The sequence below is a fragment of the Siphateles boraxobius genome, unplaced genomic scaffold (assembly GCF_051911475.1).
Source record: "Siphateles boraxobius isolate OS27281-9 unplaced genomic scaffold, OSU_SipBor_1 8, whole genome shotgun sequence".
NCBI lineage: Eukaryota > Metazoa > Chordata > Actinopteri > Cypriniformes > Leuciscidae > Siphateles > Siphateles boraxobius.
The window spans coordinates 25,550,100-25,571,797 of NW_027509208.1; the positions used below are offsets into that span (position 1 = coordinate 25,550,100).

General features: G+C 39.6%; 1 protein-coding gene across 7 annotated transcripts in view; it reads right to left on the reverse strand.

Moving 5' to 3' along the window:
- Positions 1-21,698, reverse strand: part of cep128 (centrosomal protein 128) — a 165,673-nt gene that overhangs the window by 57,740 nt on the left and 86,235 nt on the right. For 5 of the 7 annotated variants that reach the window (XM_077219951.1, XM_077219955.1, XM_077219953.1 and 2 more), the window contains 5 exons: positions 19,028-19,204; positions 17,066-17,125; positions 9,986-10,178; positions 6,039-6,088; positions 1,045-1,068 (listed from right to left, as the gene is read on the reverse strand). In XM_077219951.1, the coding sequence (XP_077076066.1) occupies positions 1,045-1,068; positions 6,039-6,088; positions 9,986-10,178; positions 17,066-17,125; positions 19,028-19,204 (504 nt within the window). Of the gene's footprint in view, positions 1-45; positions 135-1,044; positions 1,069-6,038; positions 6,089-9,985; positions 10,179-17,065; positions 17,126-19,027; positions 19,205-21,698 lie in introns of those variants that run through there. The other 2 variants (XM_077219957.1, XM_077219954.1) reach the window with 2 other exon arrangements.

Sequence of the window (21,698 nt, forward strand, 5' to 3'; positions counted from 1 at the left end):
CATACAGAAAATGTTTTCACACTAGAAACGAACCAAACCTTTCTTCAGTTTGATCCGGAACTGAGACTACCTCTTTTCGTCTGTCTAAATTTCGTCTGTTTGGTCCGGACTATGGTCCGGGGGATGTTTCACACCTGAAAAGTCAGAAAATCCGGACCAAACAAGGTACACACCAAAAAAGGTGCGAAAGGGCCCTAAAAAGTACTTTTTACAACACCTTTCATACAAATAATGAAGCTCAACGAGTGGTTCAAATAAATATAATTTGAAACAGGATAGGAAAAAAGTTCTCTTAGAGGTTTGGGGGCCTTTATATAGGGTCCAGCAGTAACTGAGTGCCAGTGAGCCCTCTTAGTCCAAGAGCCTTGTTTAAGAGGCCTTGTATTAGCTATGGGATCCATATATTCAGGCATAAATAACCATTTGCTATCATTGTTGATGGGTTTTCTGTACCAAACTGGATTGCACTGCCTTAAAACCCAGAAAGCCAAGATGATGTCAAAAAATCTTACAAGAACAGCTGAGAGTCAGTCAGTCACTTCAGGTGAAGACATGTATGTACTGTTTTACATGAGCTTGATGATTAGTTAAGTGTTTATGTTTATCTTTTTTCTCTGAAATGTCACTGGTTTTCAGTGCCATTGCATATGTTGTAATTGTTATATTAAAGGTGCAAAAGTTCTGATATGATTGATCTTTGTTCAAAAGAAACACAATGAAACAACACAGGAATTCAAAGATTAACTCCTTTTGAAGCATCTTATAAAGCAAAACATTTAACCAACAAAAAACACACCTTTATAAAAGCCATCAATTGAAACAGCGCATGTGGAAAATAGAAACTCATGACAGAGATCACCACCATTCTGTTGGGTTCACTCTGCGCCAGTGCAGCTTAAGGCTGAATTATCTACAAAAGGTTGCAATGGAGTCTTTAAACAGGTCAAGCTGAATTAATTGTAGAAAATTCTGAAGATTAACATATTCACTGGACAAATAAGTATATGACAGATTTACTAACACTATGGGGGAAACAAATCTTACCATTTCAAGATCTACAACCCGGTCCTGAAAAAAAAAGAGAAACAGAAATTACTTTGACTGTACACAGGAAGTTTTGTTTCAGAGATTCCTAGCAGTTTCTAATCCACCAGTTAAAAGCAGCATCAAGGAAAATCTAAGGCCAAGTGTAATTACTGAGTCTGTGTCCTATTGTCTGCCAGCCTGCTGCTGGTTTCTTCTGAGCCCCATTAAGGGGATTGATTCATAATGGACGTAGGATAGCAGGTGTTCCAGATCCCAGTGGGTTTGGTTTGAAAGCATGCAGACAAGCAAAGGTAAGATGGTGTTATTACATGCCTGCCACATGCAGGACAACTGATGTGCATGCAGAATTACATAAAGGTTAAGATTGCAACCACTACACTACAGAGGAGATGTATTTATGTGTGTGTGTGTGTGTGTGTGTGTGTGTGTGTGTGTGTGTTCCTGGTAAACACAAGGATGCCAAGTAAAGATGTCAATAAAAATATTTGTCCTGGTGGGGAAATTTTTTGGTCCCCATGAGTAAAACAACTTGTAAAATCATAATAAAAAAAATGTTTCTTGCAAATGTAAAAATGCAAAAAATTTCTGTGAGGGTTGCTTTTAGGGGTAGGGTTAGGGGAAAGAATATACAGTTTTTACAGTAAGAAAATCATTATGTCTATGGAAAGTCCACATAAAACATGGAAACACACACACAAGTTCCAATAAATCCCATCACATAGAGGCTCTTTCACCTAGATATCATCATATAGAGACTGTGTCTGTTCCCCGAATTAGGAAATAAAAAAAACGTCCAAACCCATCCAAGGTTAAAAATTTAATTGATGTTCAACAAATAAAAAACAGATTTGATACAAATGATAAAACTCGGGTTGCTGAATATTCAATCCCTTACTCCAAAAGCACTTATTGTTAATGATATGATTACAGACTATAACCTAGATGTGCTGTGTATGAAAGAAACCTGGCTAAAACCAAACGATTACATTACTTTAAATGAGTCCAGCCCCCAAGATTACGGATATAAACATGAACCTCGTCTGAAAGGCAAATGGGGAGGTGTTGCTGTAATTTATAGTAATATTTTCAAAATTACTAAGAAGTCTAGTTTCAAATATAATTCTTTTGAAGTGTTGGTGCTTAATGTAACAATATATAGTGCAAATGATAAATCACGTTTAAGATTTGTGCTAGCTACTGTATACAGGCCCCCAGGGCACCATACAGACTTTATCAAAGAATTTGCTGACTTTCTATCAGAGTTAGTACTGGCTGCAGATAAAGTCCTAACTGTTGGTGATTTTAATATACATGTAGATAATGAAAAAGATGCATTGGGATTGGCAATTGAAGACATTTTTAACTCTATTGGAGTTAGACAACACGTGTCAGGACCTAATCATTGTCGTAATCATACTCTAGATCTAATATTATCACGTTGAATCAATGTTGATGCTGTTGTAATTCTACAGCAGAGTGATGACATCTCAGATCATTATCTAGTCTCTTGTAAACTTCATTTAACCTATCACTTCTGCCACTAAAGAATGCTTTATTAATAATCTTCCTGATCAGTTTCATCATCTCAGCATCCAAGATAGCTTAGAAGAACTTGATATTGCGACAAACTTTTAACTCTCTCTTTTCCAGCACTTTAGACACAGTTGCTCCTTTGCGCTTAAAGAAGATCAAAGAAAATATTCCAAAGCCATGGTACAACGAGCACACTCAGGCCCTTAAGAGAGCAGTGAGAAAAATGGTGCGCAACTGGAAGAAAACAAAACTAGAGGTATTTCACATTTCATGGAAAGAGAGCATGATTGCATACAGAGAGGCCTTAAAAACTGCTAGATCTGCTTATTTTTCAACCCTATTAGAAGAAAATAAACAAAACCCTAGGTATTTATTTGAAACCGTGGCTTAACTAAATAAAGCTTCAAGCTCAGATGTTTCCAAGCAGCACAGCAGTAATGACTTTATGAACTTTTTTACTTACAAGATTGATAATATCAGGGAGAAAATTATTACTATTCAACCGTCTACTACAGTATCACATCAGACAGTGTAGTGTAGTCTCACTGACGAAAAATTAGATTAATTCATTGCTATAGGAGAGGGTGAATTTTATAAACTCGTTAAATCATCTAAATGGACAACATGTATGTTAGACCCTATACCGACTAAACTATTGAAAGAGATGCTTCCAGAGGTCATAGATCCTCTTCTTTATATCATTAATTCATCTTTGTCATTAGGATACAAAAAACTTTTAAGCTGGCTAAGATTAAACCGCTTGTTAAAAATACCAAACTTGATCCTACAGAATTAGTCAATTACAGGCCAATCTCGAATCTACCTTTCATGTCAAAGATACTAGAAAAGATAGTATCTTCACAACTATGTTTCTTTTTAGAAAGAAATGGTATCCGTGAGAATTTTCAATCAGGATTTAGACCGTATCATAGTACTGAGACAGCTCTCATTAGAGTCACAAATGATTTGCTCTTATCATCCGATCGTGGTTGTATCTCTCTACTAGTGCAACTCGATGTTAGTGCTGCATTTGACACTATCGACCACAACATTCTTTTAAAAAGACTCGAAAATTATGTTGGCATTAGTGGAATTGCACTAGCATGGTTTAAATCATACTTATCTGACCGTTATCAGTTTGTAGCAGTAAATGAAGAGATGTCTTATCGGTCAAAAGTTCAGTATGGTGTACCACAAGGCTCAGTACTAGGACCATTGCTGTTCACTCTGTACATGCTACCCTTAGGAGATATCATTAGGAAGCATGGCATTAGATTTCACTGTTATGCTGATGATACTCAGCTCTATATTTCTTCACGCCCTGACAAAACTTACCAATCCACAAAATTAACGGAATGCATAGCTGATATAAAAAACCGGATTAAACTAGTAATTTCCTAGTACTTAATTCTGAAAAAACAGAGATTCTAATTATTGGACAAAAAACTTCCTCACGTAATAACCTAGAATACTGTCTTACACTTGATGGCTGCTCTGTCAAGTCTTCGTCGTCGGTTAGGAACCTGGGTGTGCTCTTTGATACCAATCTTTCATTTGAAAGTCACGTGTCTAGTATCTGTAAAACTGCATTTTTTCATCTTAAAAATATATCCAAATTACACCATATGCTCTCAATGAAAAATGCAGAACAATTGGTTCATGCGTTCATGACATCAAGGGTAGATTATTGTAATGCTCTACTGGGTGGTTGCCCTGCACGTTCTTACCAGAACCAGGAAGTATGACCATATTAGCCCGGTTCGGTCAACACTGCATTGGCTCCCCATTAAACATTGTATACATTTCAAAATATTGCTGATTACTTACAAAGCACTAAATGGTTTAGCACCCCTGTACTTGAGCGTGCTCTTAACACATTATAGTCCTTCACGTCTATTGCGATCTCAAAATTCTGGCCAGTTGATAATACCTAGAATATCGAAATCGACTGCTGGCGGTAGATCCTTTTCCTATTTAGCATCAAAACTTTGGAACAATCTTCCTAAAGCCCCTTTCACACAGAGATTCCGGAAAATACACGGGTAAAGTGGCCTGGGATTTTACCCGGGTTCGTTTGCCTTTGGTTCATTCACACTGCCAATGATTTTCCGGAATCAGGAGTGCGTTCACACACAACCCGTAAAGACACGTGACATCGATGTGACATGTAATGTCTCAGCAGTGTCTATAGTTTGCTTATGAGCTGCGATTTCTCTCTCTCTCTCTCTCTCTCTCTCTCTCTCTCTCTCTCTCTCTCTCTCTCTCTCGAGAAACCACGCTTGTGCATTTTTTTCTCTGATTCGATCATAAACTAGCGCATTACGTACCGTTTCACGCTGGCGAACGATCCCGGCTTCAGCGCCATCATTACGACACGGCATTGATTGCAGCTTTTGTTCACACAGCGTGCGTTCCAGGACTGAACACGGCAATGTTACTAGGTTCCCCAACCCGGCATCGGTCCCGGCATCGATCCCGGCATCAATCCCAGGTCGTGTTTGCGTTCACACAGAAGGTGTTCTGGCAATTTCCCGGGATCAACGTGCTGTGTGAAAGGGGCTTAACATGGCCCGGGAAGCAGACAACTGTCAGTTCAACTCTAGACTAAAAACACATCTCTTTGGCTTAGCATACACATAACACATTATAGACTTCTATAATTCAATGTTAGGCTGCATAGTTTAGATCAGCCGGACCCGGGAACATTTCCCATAAATCCTGATGTACTTTGTACATCATAAGAAGGATGGCGTCTACGCTAATATTAGTCTCTCTGTTTATCCCGAGGTTTACCGCAAACCGCCGGATCCAGGCCATATCCAGATCTGATGAAGGACCATTGCATGGACACAACGACAACTCATCCCTGAGGTGCCAGCCTCACCAACCCTGTGAAGGCCTCATGGACACCTCAACAAACTCGTCTCCATACCAGCGTGATGACTCCGACCCCCAACCAGATGGAACTGGATAAATATTGTGAAAGTTCTGATCCCATCTGACTTCTGACCTATAATGCTGCCTGAATCATAATCATACACTGTTCGTTCATTGGCCAAAGGAGGACTGGCCCCCTGACTGAGCCTGGGTTCTCCCAAGGTTTTTTTCTCCATTCTGTCACCTGATGGAGTTTTGGTTCCTTGCCACTGTTGCCTTTTTGCCTTTGTCGCCATTGGCTTTTGGCATGCTTAGTTTGGGACATTTAATTTGGTATTTAACAATACTATTACAACATTATTTTCCTGTTATCTCTGTTAAGCTGCTTTGAAACAATCTGTATTGTAAAAAGCGCTTTATAAATAAAGGTGACACACACACACACACACACACACACACACACACACACACACACACACACACACACACACACACACACACACACACACACACACACACACACACACACACACACACACAATCTAAGAGTGCAACATTTATACAAACTCCTTTACACTGACCTGAAGATTTCTCATCTCTTCTTCTTTCTTGCGGCCATTTTCTAGAAGACCTGGAAGACCATATTAATGAGCATTGGTATTGAAAAAGAGTCATCAAATGAATCATTCACTCAAAACGTATGCGACTTTTTCTTCCATGCAACACAAGATTTTTTTAAAATAATATTTAGAGTAAAAACTGAAATATACTAAAAATACAAAACAAAAAGATTAATTTACTTGATTTTACTATTAAGATTTCATATTAAGTTAATACCTTTTTTATGTGCAAATATGCAAAAAAAAATATTAATATCTATTATTGATGTAAGTCTATAAGTACATTTTATCTCACTGCCAAAAATAATTCAAGACAGTCTCTGAAAACAAGTCTTATCAAACACATATTTGCTTCGAGTATATGATATTTTAAGATTTTTTTTTAACTTGAAAACCAAACTAAACTATAATGATTAAGACCAACAGTTTTTTTTTCTACAGTGTGATATGACTCTCTTAAAACACGTTGCAAAATAAAATGGAAACTAGTAACTTACATTTTAGACCACTTTCTTTGTACACTTTTGCTTTACTAATGGAAATAATTCCAATTGAAATGAAATGCAAATATCTGGAGCATTCAAACAGTGAAAAACTCGGGCAATAGGGCTGCACTATATTGGAAAAAACTGACAAAGCAATATTTAATTAAACAAATGTGTTTTATAAAAAAAATTAACAATGATCTATAAGCATTTTGGAGATTTAACAGATTTCTTTGCAAATCTATTGAAGTTGCAAATCACTTCAAAATCTTTGCAGTCAATCTATTGAACCATTTACAGAGATTTTAATCAATGAGACAACATGGTGGACAACATTCGTATTAAGACCCTCTTTTGATCATCTACCAGTATCTAGTATCCATACCGGTATCCATTGACAGAAATGGCTAATATTTTAAAGCACCCACGTGAAAACAATTCTGGAAAGAGTCATGAGTGAGGATTGAGTCTTTGAAAAAATTTATTAAAATTATTTTAAAAACGTATTGTCTGGGGCATCTCGAGATGGTGGATACTCAATTTCGTGTGAGGTATAAAAACAGGCTAGGAAGAGTTCGAAAAAGTATGTTTAAAATAACTTTTTTTGTGTGTGGAAAAGGAAACACAACTGAAGAATTGTATTTCAACTGAAGCGAAGAATTTCTTATCTTTATTTACATGAGACGGGTAAGTCCATGGAGGCTTCCATGTCGTACCGCCATCTTGAAAAAACTATAATAGCAGAGAGGGACAAAAGGCACTAGCCTACCTAAATGCGTTTACACAATGCGTTTTCGCTCAGAGCCAGCGTCACATGACTGAAACCAGCTGAGCCGAAACGGACAAGGAGATCAGTGAGAGGCGCTTGTCACTGCCCCGGCAAATTTGAAAGGCTGCACTCCACGGTACTTTATAATGCAGGACCATAGTTATGCCGAGCCATAGGAGAAGGAATTCTTTTAGCCAAAAAAAACTAAAATTGAACGTAAAAGGAAACTTGACCGGCGATTTCAAAAAATGAGCGTTAATGTCCAGGTGGAAAGAGCTAATGAAGGAAAAACACTTCGAAAGGGGCACTTAAGTTGCCTGCTTTCATCTTGACAGGTAAGTCAATGTTACGGTCTAAATTACAAGCTTTTTTTCTTTGCTTGGTTGTGTAATTTATTATATAGGCAGCATAACAGTCTAGTTAAAAGCGAACATGTATAGTTAAAAGCTAAACAGGCTCTTTGATGAATAGCAGCATAGGCTATGTTTGAGGTAATAAGCGAGGAGCTAGAGAGCACTATTCGTTTCGATGCAAAATACAATTCCGCCGCTAGATGGGAGAAATTACAACACAGTGTACATTTAACATGGGGTACTTCGTTTTCCAGTCACACATAGGACTTTCACGGTCAAAAGTGACCGGACCCCTGAAATCAAAATTGTTATTTTTTCAGTAAAATCAATTAAATGTATTTTTGTTCAATAATATTTTTTCTTTGGTGTTTTGAGAGAATTCTATGATAATAATTAATATTTATGCAATAATTATGATCCATTTTTTCCCATTGAATATAATAGAAAATTTATATATTTTTTTAATTATTTTTTAATTAATGCTGTATTTCAGGTTAAAGTAGAGACTAGGCCTATAGAAAAAAAAATTGAAAGCAGATTGGTGCCATCTGTTGGAAGTAGGGAGCATAATTATCATGCAATATCATATTGTAACCACTAGATGGATTGCCAGCTCTCTGTAGAAAGGCTTGTGAATTCTAGTTGTTTTGCACATATTTGCCTATTTTTTTCAGGTTGTGGATGTTAATATATAATAACAGATTCTCAAATACTATTTTTGTCAAGTTTTTTGAGAATTTTATGATAATAATTAATATTTATGCAATAACTATGATCCATTTTTCCCCATTGAATATAATAGAAAACGTGTATATATATATATATATATATATATATTTTTTTTTTTTTTTTTTTTTAAATGCTGTATTTCAGGTTAAATTAGAGACTAGTCCTATAGAATTTTTTTTTAAATCAGATTGGTGCCATCTGGTGGAAGTAGTGAGCATAATTATCATGTAATATATTGTAACAACTAGATGGATTTACAGCTCTCTGTAGAAAGGCTTGTGAATTCTAGTTGTTTTGCACATATTTGCCTATTTTTTCAGGTTGTGGATTTTAATATATAATAAGAAATTCTCAAAGACTATTTTTGTCAAGTTTTTTGTTTGTTTGTTTGGTTGGTTTAAAATTATTTTTTGTACAATTCAATGAACAGTAACTTGAATTGGAAAAAATTGGCAACAGCAATTATGAACAAAAAACTAAAATAACAGCACAAGTATAATAATTATCAAACAGTAAATGGAAAATAGGATGATATTTAAAACACTTTTTTTACTTGTCTATTTTCCATTTACTATTTGACAATTATTATACTTTTGCAGTTATTTTAGTTTTTTGTTCATAATTGCTGTTGCCTTTTGAATAAGAGTTACTGTTCATTGAATATGTAAATAATATGCACATAATACGTGAATATAGTTAGGATGATATTTAAAACACTTTTTTTATTTCTCTTACTATATTTACATATTTACATACTAACTGTATTTGTAACTAACTGTAACTGTATTTTATTTCACATATTCTCACATTTCTCTTTTACAGTTTCACCAGTCTCATATTTCCCTGTGTGTGTGTGTGTGTGTGTGTGTGTGTGTGTGTGTGTGTGTGTGTGTGTGTGTGTGTGTGTGTGTGTGTGTGTGTGTGTGTGTGTGTGTGTGTGTGTGTGTGTGTGTGTATTTTGCAAACTTGATGGCTTACAGTCTCATGCTTTTATTGCTGTGCGCTTTTTATTCCTTACATTGATGAATAATAGCTTTTATTTCACACTTTTCCCAAAATTAGCTTTTGCAATGACACACGTTCATTTGTGTGTGCGTGTGTTTTTGTGTGTATAAGTGTGTGTGTGAGTGTATTTGTCTGTTTTGCACTCTTGATGTTTTAGAGATTCACTCCTTCACTGTTGTGTGCTTTTTTTCTGCATCATGGCTGATTTGTAGATTGTACGCACAAAAAAACTCTGTATTTTCATATTTTTGCCAATTTCCCATTCATTTCCTATGGCGGTCACTTTTGACCCGAAGGTCTTGAGTGCGACTATTTTTTTACGACCACTTTTCAAATCATGTTCACAATTTTTTTGTGTGTTCATATGCCAAATATGGTTTCGTACCATTCCGATGACGCTACGATTAAAAAAATTAAATTAAATTAAAAAGTCCGGTCAGAAGTGACCGAAGTACCCCAGAGGGTTTTAATGCTTATGCAGTAGAATTATGGGATACAATTGTGCTGAAGTGTCAGACCCAATAAATTCTGATCTAGAAATTACTTTTCTCTAAGGTGAGTTAGTACCTCTCTTCTCTGATTGGATGTCTCTGAGGAGCAGATCTTGCTGGGTAATGCGGTCCAGGAGGCTCTGCAGTTCTGAGTCTCTGCTTTGCTTCAGTGCTTTCATCTGCTCCTTGTGCTGCTGTAGTGTCCTCCTCAACCTCCTCTCACTGGATTCCCGCTCACGCACCTCCTCACACAGCCACTGGAGCTTTGTCTGAAAACACACAGACAGACACATTAAATATACACATCTGGAACACAAGAATATGTACAACTGCATTACAAGAAGAGTAAAAACTTCTGAAATAGGAGGGTGTCTCTGCAACTTCCTTATGATACACATCACGACTCATGATATAATAACTACTTGTCATAAAAACAAATGATAAATGCCAGTTTAAGAATTTATGCTTTTTAGGAATACCTCCTAGATTAATTAAACTGTATTTATAATATAACTATTATAAAGGTAAAAATCCTATTTTTAAGTATTATCAAATTAAACTGAATTTTGTTGAGTTGTAATGAATATTACTACAAAGTTGTCATTAATTTGAAAAATTCCAATAAAAATGACTTTACTGTAGGTTTCATATTTTCAAACAATGTTAGATGGCCAAGATGGCCAGCGCTACCCAATTAGACAGGGTGTCTGATTGACGTGTACAACAGCCAACCCCAGCATTTTCCTATAAATTTTAATCATTGGCAGATTGAAAGAATTAATTGTGCTGTGTTATCCACCTTATTTTTCCATACAGATGTAAGGTGTTTTCTGTGAATGTGTGCAACTTCCGATTTATTAGCCGCTATGGGGAAATAATGAGAAGAATATTTCAAAGTGCAGTAAACTGTAAAACTGTTTACAGTTTTATAGTTCAAACTAGTGTGTTTATAATTAAGACAATAAATTAAAATAATATGGTAAGAAATAGCAGTTTGCAATATTAAGCAGCATAACAAGCTGTTTTGCACAGCTAAAAATAACTGGAAGCCAGAAACATTAAAATTACAAATGGCTGCTACCGCACTTATCTGTAAAATAAGGTGGATAAGGGATAAAAACTAACTAATGCTGAAACAAAATTAAAGCTACATTTTGTTTACTCATTTTGCAAAGATACAAAGAAACAAGTTTTACAATTCTATTCGCAGAACTATAACAACCCTGATGCACACAAATATTAATTAAAGCTGCATTCCGTAAGTTTTTTGGGTTAAAAATTATCCAAAATACATTTTTGAGCAAGTACATAATCAGCCAGTGTTTAAAACTACTCGGTTACTCACATAACCAAGTTCCCTGAGTTAGGGAACAAGTATTGCGTAGCTATACGCAGTGGGGAAACTCCTTTTCCTCGATTTACTGAAGCCTTTATGTAAAGGGCATTTGCAGCTGCACAGCTAGAACATGAGCGTCTGGCTCGCTCATAGGCTGCGCTGCGGCAACTGCACATCCAATGACGCGGGCGCCTCTGACGTGCGACCAATGAGATCACTCTGGGTCATACACGTCAGAGCCCGCCAAGGGGGCGTGACCTCAGTCTATAATAGTCCCCGAATTCGCCATTATAGCAGGTTTAACGACTGAAGCGACAACTTGCCATGTTACTATAGTGCGGCTGGCTACGCAATACTCGTTGCCTAACTCAGGGAACTGAGGTTACGTGAGTAACCGAGTAGTTCCCTTTCGAACGGTCACTTCGTATTGCGTAGCTATACGCAGTGGGGACGCCATGCAAAACGCTGCACTGAGTAACTGGCTGCCACTGCAACTCAGGCCCCTGAGCATACAGAACAAGCCATAACCGCATAATTATGTATAAATAGACCAGACACCGTCAGGTCTAAAATAGTACACATCTGTTAGAAATAACCCAACATACTAAACCAATGAACCTAGACACTGTCGGGGTTATTAGTATATGAACATATAACCAGTCAAGTGGGTTTATATATGAAATTATAACCGGCCAAAGCGGGTTTTATATGTGTCATATAACCGGCCAAAAGCGGGTTTTATATATGTAATATAATCGGCAACAGCGGGTTAATGCATGAATACAACCGGCCAGCAGCGGGTTTTATATATATGTGAATGTGATAGTGCACAGTAATATATGACAAGACCAGCCACCGACGGGTCTTAATCATACCGAAAGCACCTTCGCCTGCAGGGAAGGCACTTCCCTATTATAGAAACTCATAAATGTGGAAGGCGAGGACCAGCCGGCCGCATCACAAATATCACTAATGGGAATGCCAGGTGACCAATAGCATCCACTATCCATCTAGACAGTCTTTGCTTAGTGACTGGATCCCCCTTGGATCTACCACCAAACCAGACAAAAAGCTGTTCTGATTGTCTAAAAGACCCATAACGCTCCCGATAGATTCTCACCACTCAGACAGGGCAGAGAAGATTAACCTCTCCATCCTCTGCAGAAGGAGGGAGGGCTGATAATGTCACCACCTGTGCTCTGAACAGTGTTGAGAGCACTTTAGGAACGTAACCATGTCTGGGCTTGAGGATGACCAGAGGCCGGATGCAGGCATGCCCTCGTGCAGCGCTCCCCAACCCAGGTTGGACGCATCTGTAAGAACCACTTTCCTCCTGGAAATTGTTCCCATTGTCACCCCCTCGTGGTGCCAGTTCTGAGCCCGCCAGGGAATCAGGGTTCTTAAACAACTGTGATTCACCATAACGCGCAAGCTGCCTGACTGCCATGCATGAGTTGGCACACGGCGTTTCAGCCAATGCTGCATCGGGCGCATGCGCAGTAATCCCATGCGGAGTACTGGCGATGCTGCTGCCATGAGACCAAGCAGTTTCTGAAATTTCTCCAGTGGCGCGCGCTCGCGCAATCTGAAAGTGCCTGCAACCGCTCGCACCGAGAGCGCGCGCTCTGTGTGAGTCGCGCTGTCATAGCTCGAGTCTAAAACTGTGCCCAGAAAGATCATGCTCTGGCTGGGGGTTAGTTTGCTTTTTGAAACATTGATTGTGAAACCCAGGCATTTTAGATGGTCGTCGAGATAATTTAACACGCGCACTCCCTGAAATCTCAGAGGAGAAAGCGCTGGATCCACACACTTCGTGAATGTACGGGGTGCTAACGATAGACCGAACGGCAGAACGGTGTATTGATAAGCCCGGCCCTCGTAGGCGAATCTCAAGAATGGCCTGTGACGAGGATTTATTTGAATGTGAAAGTAAGCATCTTTCAGATCCATTGTGACAAACCAATCCCCCGGGCGCACTTGCGCGAGGATATGTTTTATAGTTAACAAATTGAACGGCCGTCTCATGAGAGCTTTGTTCAAATGTCTCAAATCTAGAATGGGTCTGAGACCGCCGTCTTTTTTCGGAATCAGAAAATAGCGGCTGTAAAAACCCATATTTTTTAGCGCGAGGAGGTTTAATTCTATCGCCCCTTTTGCTAATAGATTTTGTACTTCGGTGCGAAGCACGTGACCCACGCTGCTTCTCACCGAAGTCTCGAGAACCGCCTGAAAATTTCGGGGGTCTGCGAGCGAATTGGAGCGAGTAACCTCGCTTAGTAGTGTTTATGACCCAACTCGACACATCGGGGATAGCTTGCCAGGCTAGAACCCGTGTGGCTAGGGCTTGACACACTGATTGGGGCTGGTCGCCTAACGTAGGGGGACCTGATACCCTTATATTGTGATTTGTGCACACATTGAGTATTGGACTGACTGTACAAGCATTTGCGTGTGGGGAAATCAGTGTTACAACGGGGGAGGGGCCGCCTAGTGAAGGGGGACCGTGAACCCATATATTGTGATTTGTGCGCACTTTGAGTATTGGACTGACTGTACAAGCATTTGCGTGTGGGGAAGTCAGTGTTACAACGGGGGAGGGGCCGCCTGATAAAGGGGGACCGTGAACCCATGTGTTGTGCTTGTGAAACTGATAGCTAACATTTTGAACGGCCGTCTCATGAGAGCTTTGTTCAAATGTCTCAGATAGAGTGGGTCTGACGCCGCCGTCATTTTTCGGAATTAGAAAATAGCGTAAAAACCCGTATGTTTTAGCACAGGGGGGACTAATTCTATCGCCCCTTTTGCTAATGAATTCTGTACATTGCGAAGCATGTGACCCACGTTGCTTCTCACCGAAGTCTCGAGAACCGCCTGAAACTTTGGGGGTCCGCGAGCAAATTGGGGCGAGTGGCCTCGCTTTATAGTGTTCATAACCCAACTCGACACATCGGGGATAGCTTGCCAGGCTATAACCCGTGTGGCTAGGGCTTGACACACTGATTGGGACGAGCCGCCTAACATAGGGGGACCTGATGCCCTTATATTGTGATTTTTGCACACATTGAGTGTTGGACTGACTGTACAAGCATTTGCGTGTGGGGAAGTCAGTGTTACAACAGGGGAGGGGCCGCCTAGTGAAGGGGGACCGTGAACCCATATATTGTGATTTGTGCACACATTGAATGTTGGACTGACTGCACAAGCGTTTGCGTGTGGGGAAGTCAGTGTTACAACAGGGGAGGGGCCGCCTAGTGAAGGGGGACCATGAACCCATGTGTTGTGCTCGTGTGCTTTATTTGGGTCGCCATGAAAACGGCGTTTGTTTGCAAAGACGCGCTAACTGCTGCGGGCCTGTTTACAATAATAAAATCCCCAGCCGCCTGAACTGAACAGGGGGCTGTGAAAAGTTTTGCTGGCTTCTTTGAGGGTGGTCCGGCAAGCGCGGGACACGCGCCCTCTCTTTCCTTTGCGTGCTAGGACGGCTTTGGCGGGAAGCGTTCGGCATCAGCCGCAGGGCGGGGCTGAGAGGCCTGTTTCGCCGGCCTTGCTGGTCGGCGCCAGCTAGCACGGTTAGTTCCACTCGAGCTCGAGGTCCGCGACGGCCTGTGTTAGGATCCGAAGCATTTCAGCGTCGGAGTTAGTCCTGCCTCGCTGGGTCCGCCGAAGGAGACTAGGCCCGCCACGTGGGTTGGGGGGGGTATGGGGGGCGCTGATCTCCCTCGAACGGGACCGGAGATGACTGAGCTGGAGAGAGTGAAGCACGCGGGGACGTGGCCGGCGTGCATTCACAAACGTCCGTGCTCTCTGGATGCCGTTGGCTGCGGCACTTCTTCTTCCTCGGCTGAAGTAGGGCCGGAGAAGGAAGCGCGGTATGACGCGGTGCCGCCGTCTCGAGAGAGAGCTAACGTTAGCCGAGTTCGCAGCACGGAGATAGGCATGCACGCGCAGGCCGCACATACGCCGACAGAGAGTGCATTCTCTGCGTGGTAGAGTCCCAGGCATGAAATGCAGCTCACGTGTTCGTAGGCCTTGCTTAACATGAGGCATATGGAACAACGCTGATACAGATATAAACACATAATAAACAGATATTGAAAAGGATATCGCCGGATAGCCACAGGAGAGACGGCGTCAGGAGAAACACGTTTGAGATGTGTAGTCTGCTGAACTGTAGCTCGCTCAGGCTGATGGCTTGTTCGACGGCGAAGGCTCAATAAATGGTCAGAGACGTGAAGTTTTTTTCGCTGAAGGAGTAAAATCTGCTTTAATGGCGAATTCGGGGACTATTATAGACTGAGGTCACGCCCCCTTGGCGGGGGCCCGCGCCATTGGATGTGCAGTTGCCGCAGCGCAGCCTATGAGCGAGCCAGACGCTCATGTTCTAGCTGTCCAGCTGCAAATGCGCTTTACATAAAGGCTTCAGTAAATCGAGGAAAAGGTGTTTCCCCACTGCGTATAGCTACGCAATACGAAGTGACCGTTCGAAAGGGAACTATCTGTTTGACTTAGCTCGATTTAAAACGGTAAGCTTGTAATAATGTTTTAATTCCAGTGGTACTGGTGGATTTCGGCTGGAAATTTGAGCAAGTCTTTGCATCATTACGTCATATCTGTACACATAAAGGAGTCTCGGCTAGTAGGCTATATTGCATGTGAGGATGTTGGAGTCGGAGATTTATAGCCTTTTCTCACAGCACTTATAATTAAACTTATTAATTTGATGCCGGATCCAGAAAGGTTCAATCGACAATCACCAGTGACAACAGGATATTCACACGTTGTAAAATGCAAAAGACTTTGGACATGCAGAAAAAAAGAGACTGCAACCGGGCCCATGCGAAAACAAGGAAAACATTTGGAAGGGCATTAAATGTAGTCACGCAATGCTGATGTTGTTAACATTAACAATTTGAGAACAAAGTATAATTTGCACGGTTTGACGTGATATAAGCGATCGTTAGATTTAATCAGTTACTATCAGGACTATTTTAACGATGTCTTTAATAACTTTTTGAGCCCGGCAAGTACAATCCCTCAAGAAGCCTATGTACTAGTATGGATGAGTGATCCAGCTCTCAGATTTCATCAAAACTATCTTAATTCGTGTTCCGAAGATGAACGAAGGTCTTACGGGGTTGGAACAACATGAGGGTGAGTAAATACTGACAGAATTTTCATTTTTGGATGAACTATCCCTTTAAAGACCCCATGAAATCAAGTTTTGTGACTTTTAGTCAGTGTGCATTAGTTTTGAAGTAATCTATATTAGTGTACTCTTAATGTTTGCAGCATTAACTTCTAGCAGCTGCAAACAACAGTTAGAACACTTACAAAAACTTAGTTTTTCTCTGTATTAAAATTGACCAAAAATTGTCTATGGACTCTACATTTTTATCCAATAAAATACTCTCTAGAAGGAGAATGTCCCTCCATTTACTGACTAGCAATATAAAGTAGCAAAAAATGGTTCACAGCTATGATAAAGCAGGGCCTTTATTGACCTATACTGTTCCAATAATAAAACACATAAAGACAGGAAGGAAAACTCTGTCTGTCAAGCCATTTCACGGGGTCTTTAAATGTATTGATGTAATATATCAGACACACCACTACAAACAGAAAGCAACAACCATCTACACATGCATTTGAATGTGTTAAAATACACATTTTGGAAATAAAACCTGATAAAACATGAAATTAGGTCCATGAGAGCAGGAAGACGTTTCCGCCAGTCTATCTGAGACAGTAAAGAACAGCTATGTTAAGATGCATGACATCAGCTAGAGAAATGATAATCAAAAGCTGGGCTGAACAATATACCTTAACCTCAGCAAGCCAGCGATGAGAATCCTTGTGCAGTCCTGGACTCTGGGTAATGGCCTACGACACAAAAAAACATACATGGCACGTTAACACTGTTTTGCTATACAAATTATGCATGTAAGTCATAAAACTAGAAACTCCTGAAAAATAAGGCACTATGTAAAATTGCACATCTCTGCGGAGGTTGAGAAGGAAAAATATTCTGAATTGTTCAGGGTGAGCTTTCTCTGATGCATTCTGAGATGGTGACAGTCTACTGGAGGATCGTAAACCTCCCAGATCTTGGGCTCCATGGAAAAACCCCACTGCACAGATGAATCACTTACGAAACAAAAATGAGCGGATTTACAAATTTCATATTTAGAGCGATGATGTACGCCTCCAGAGCGAGCGATCACAGGAGGGGGATCTGTCACCTTTAAAGAAAAAAGCAAGTGTGTGGAGGTGGATTGTGTTCCCCCGACAGCTCTCGCCTGTCACAATCAACGACGCTTGAACAACGCCATGCCGCTTTAAACTGCTGACACAAACACATGATGGGAAAGGAGGCCATTTTGTCACTTTTTTTTTTCTTGAATCAAAGTAGAGTGCCGGCAGAGGATAAAAAGGTGTGAAGGATGCAGAAGAATGCTAAAGACTGGGATATAGCATGGATGTTGACAGCTCGAGCTGAGAGCAAAGAAAGTCTACTTAAAGCTTTGAGAAACAAGTACAGACAACCTGCAAGAAGCAGGGAGTGACTTCGCAACTCAGAGAGGAGACTTCTGTTCATGTTGGGGGAACACTTAGCATGATCCGAGATCTATTTATTGGGGGTCTAACGAATGTCAAACTAAACTGAAAAACCTCTCACTGATAGTCTCATGGTGTACCGAACGAGCCCTGCCCCTGCTGCCCCGGGCCAGCCGTGGCCCTTTGACCTCACTTTACCTGAAGTCACAAAACTAATTTTTCTTCCTTGACATTTGATTAAATAGTAATTAGGGGTGTAACAGTACACGTATGCATCCCACAAATTTCCTTGTGTCGTATTATGTGTACAAGACTAATACAGTGTTGTAGCCTCACAACCATTAACCACCAATAACCGCAATAAGCTCAGCGCATGAATGAACATCTGAAGGTATGTAGAAAGATACAGTGTTTACTGAAACGTATCATATCCCGTGTAATCACTCAATCAGTGTTACAAAGGCAGAAAGACGTCAATAAAACAGCTTGTAAACAAATGTCATGTAGCATTACATTTACCTCAGGCAAATCATTCTTCAGTGTCCACAGCTTGTTAGTTCGCCAGAGTAATGAACTCTTTTGCCAAATATATGCATTTATTAGCCTATATATTCATAATATTTTACTTCACCTGTTAGTGATGTCATGATTATTTAATGTATGTTTAAAATATCTGTTATGAAAATGACAGCAACTGTGTAAATGGTTAGGCTATATTCAACAACGGTGAAATCTATTATTAGACTTAGTAGTTAATGCAAAAACTGCCTTATGTGCAGTTTACATGTTTGCATACCATTTGTATGCAGTACAATTTGTATCAGTTGAGTGTTGATTATTAGATCTAAAAATAAATAACAACTGAATTTAGGCTAAAAGTTTGGGCTCCGTTGTTAAGCTTTAATGTTATATAGCAATGTGCAAATAAGGAATCCCTATATGTAGTTTACAGCATTGGCAGCATTTTAATGGTACAAAGACCTCTTATATACCAAAAGATCAAGGCAAATTTGGTTTCTCATGTCATGACCGCTTTAAAGCACATGCCAACATGCCATTTGTAGCATGTCAAGATTATAAGTCAATAAGTAATAAGTCAAGAAGTGAGATCTTTATACAAAGCAGTACATACTCTGACAATACACAAATTTGGATGCAGCTTTTACTATAGTGTAGCAAGTGTTTTCTGTAGTGTACTGTAGTTTGTGTGTGTGGTTGTGTGGGTACTTCAAGCTTGGCGGCTGAGTCTTTTGACAAGAACTGGCAGGCTGAGTCAATTTGAGCCCCTACGGCATGGAGGATGGACTCCTGCTCCGTCTGGAGGCCCGTGACCCGCTCACGTAGCTCCGCCATGGAGCGCTTTGCAGTCTGCCGCCTCTCCTCCTCCCGCTCTGTTAAATTCACCTACACAGGAGACATTAAGAAAACATACGAGACACTGAGATATCGGTGCAGGCACAACACTACCCAGCTCTTGAGAAAAAGACAATATTGTGTCAGATCATAATGTGTTCAGTGTTATCAAACCTTGCATTGCAGTAGGCTAATAATTATATAGTTACCATTGTGTAAAAGACTAAAAAAATAATAATAATAAAAAACTACATACAGTATTGGTATTGCATGTAGGAATACAAAAGCACTAATACAAAAATAATCTTTATCATTTTGGTTGTAATCAAGGAAAATGTGGGTGGCAAGTAACACTAATTAACTCGTTGGCCAATTTGGCAGGTTATGATTTATAAAATATATCCTCTAACCAGGAGCCTCCAACGTTAGCAAAACTAAGCATAAAGAGGGTTGCGCCATATTTTGAAATTTTAGTACATTGTTTTCTTTGAGTGTAAAGGATGTCAATGGAGGAGAGGCTTCAATACGCTGTATCCCGTATGCTGACTTTTGTAAGGAAACGGCTGATCCCTTAATTGACAGCCAAAAATCTTCAATGTGTTTACCATAATTTTGTTTATTTATTTTAATTTTACTTTAATTGTATCTGCAAAAATGTATTGACTCATAAAACTGAAAATCTTTAAATGATTCAGAATCAGATATAATACTTTACTATAATACTTAATACTAATCTTAGAATTAATCTATATATTTCAGGAACATTTGTCTGTCTGTCTGTGTGTGTGTGTGTGTGTGTGTGTGTGTGTGTGTGTGTGTGTGCGTGCGTGAGTGTGTGGAGTTTTGGATAAGAAAAGCAAAATGTATCGTTAAATATATTGGTAAGAGAAGCACACATTGAAGTTGTGGTTTAAGTAAGGGTTAATGCCCGACGAGGTGTCCATTGTCAGGTTTTAATGGACGACGGCGAGGTGTGAACCGGCCGACGCGCAGCGGAGGACGGTTGCCTCCGCCGAAGTCCATTAAAACCTGACAATGGACACCTCGGAGGGCATTAACCCGCTTATACCATGGTCACTTGCCAAATATATATTTTTAAAACATTAGTTTATATTTTAATTAGGCTAAATCTAGTTTTTACAAATAATAACTTGCCTGACGGTTTATTTAGCAACCGGAGATATTTATAGTCCGCTCAGCTTGTAGAACCCTTCACGCTGTAACTGTTAGCTGCTACTCTCCTCCTGCCTTGGTTGTCTGGACAGCTGAGTAAAACTCCCGCAGGGTCTCATTCAGAGCAGCAGCGGTGTAATTTTCAAAGCTGGAGTCCATTTCTTTTTGAACAATAAAGTCTCTGAGTGTATTTACTGCCCATTTCATATTTTTTTTTCTGTTGATATCATCTTTTTCGTCTTCTGTTTGATTCAATTCTCCCGGTGTTATCTCTTTGTGTCGTTTCTCCGTTTTATTTACATTTTTTCTTTCTTCAGCAGCATCCCAGTCGTCAAAGTTGTCATATTCTCCATAAATGTTAAAAGAAATAACGAAGTCGCTCATTGTTGTATTAGTGGGCTATGTAATATCTAACTAACGTTAACGTTAGATGTTTGTTTTGATAGAGCAAATTGTTAACGGATACTTTGACTGCATGTTGCTATGGTTACTCACAGCTGTTGTAGGCGGCGCATTTATTTATTAATTTCGAATGGTAAACAGGCAGTTTCACCAGAACTACTTTACTAGGTGTCCTCTATCACTTTTTAATGGGCACCCTGCAGCCAATCAGAATCGAGTACTCACCCAGACCATGGTATAAGTTAAAAATAAACATTCTTTCAGCTAAACATTAAGTAAGCTACACTTTTACTTCTGAATATTGTAGTTATTCAGAAGTAGTTAGTTGTCAGTTGTCAGTTTGTAGTTCAATCTTAATTAGTTAGTATGTAGTTCAATTTTCCATATTTATTTGAATGTCTGTATGTCATTATGTCAGTATCAGTATTTGCTTTCAACCATGCTCAAATAAAAATGTCACTGAACTTTTGCTGTGTAATTGTAACAATGATCACTCAAACACACCAAACCAACAATTACTAAAAACACACACAAAAACTGATTTTGCACATACTGTCAAATAGATTAATCGCGTTTAAAAAAAATATACAGTACAAACCAACGTATAATATACAGTATATATAAATATAATATAGCCTATACACAGACACACATACATAGATCTATCTATAAATTACAGAAACGTCTGTTTGTGTGTCTGTTATTCGCATTTCTCAGTAAAAGAAGCACAAATTGAAGATGTTTACAAGGTTGTGGTTTAAAAATAAACATTCTGACGGTAGAAGGTTGTGGTTTAAAAATATCTGAATATTATATTTTATTCACGGCCATCATTTGTAGTAGCCTATTCACAAACTGTTTGCTCAAGCGTAGCTTTTTCTCGGAGTTCACAGTGTAGCTGCTCCCTAAATCATGGCGCTTATTCATTTGTGGATGTTAACTGAATCTGTAAGTCAGCTACACTGTTTAC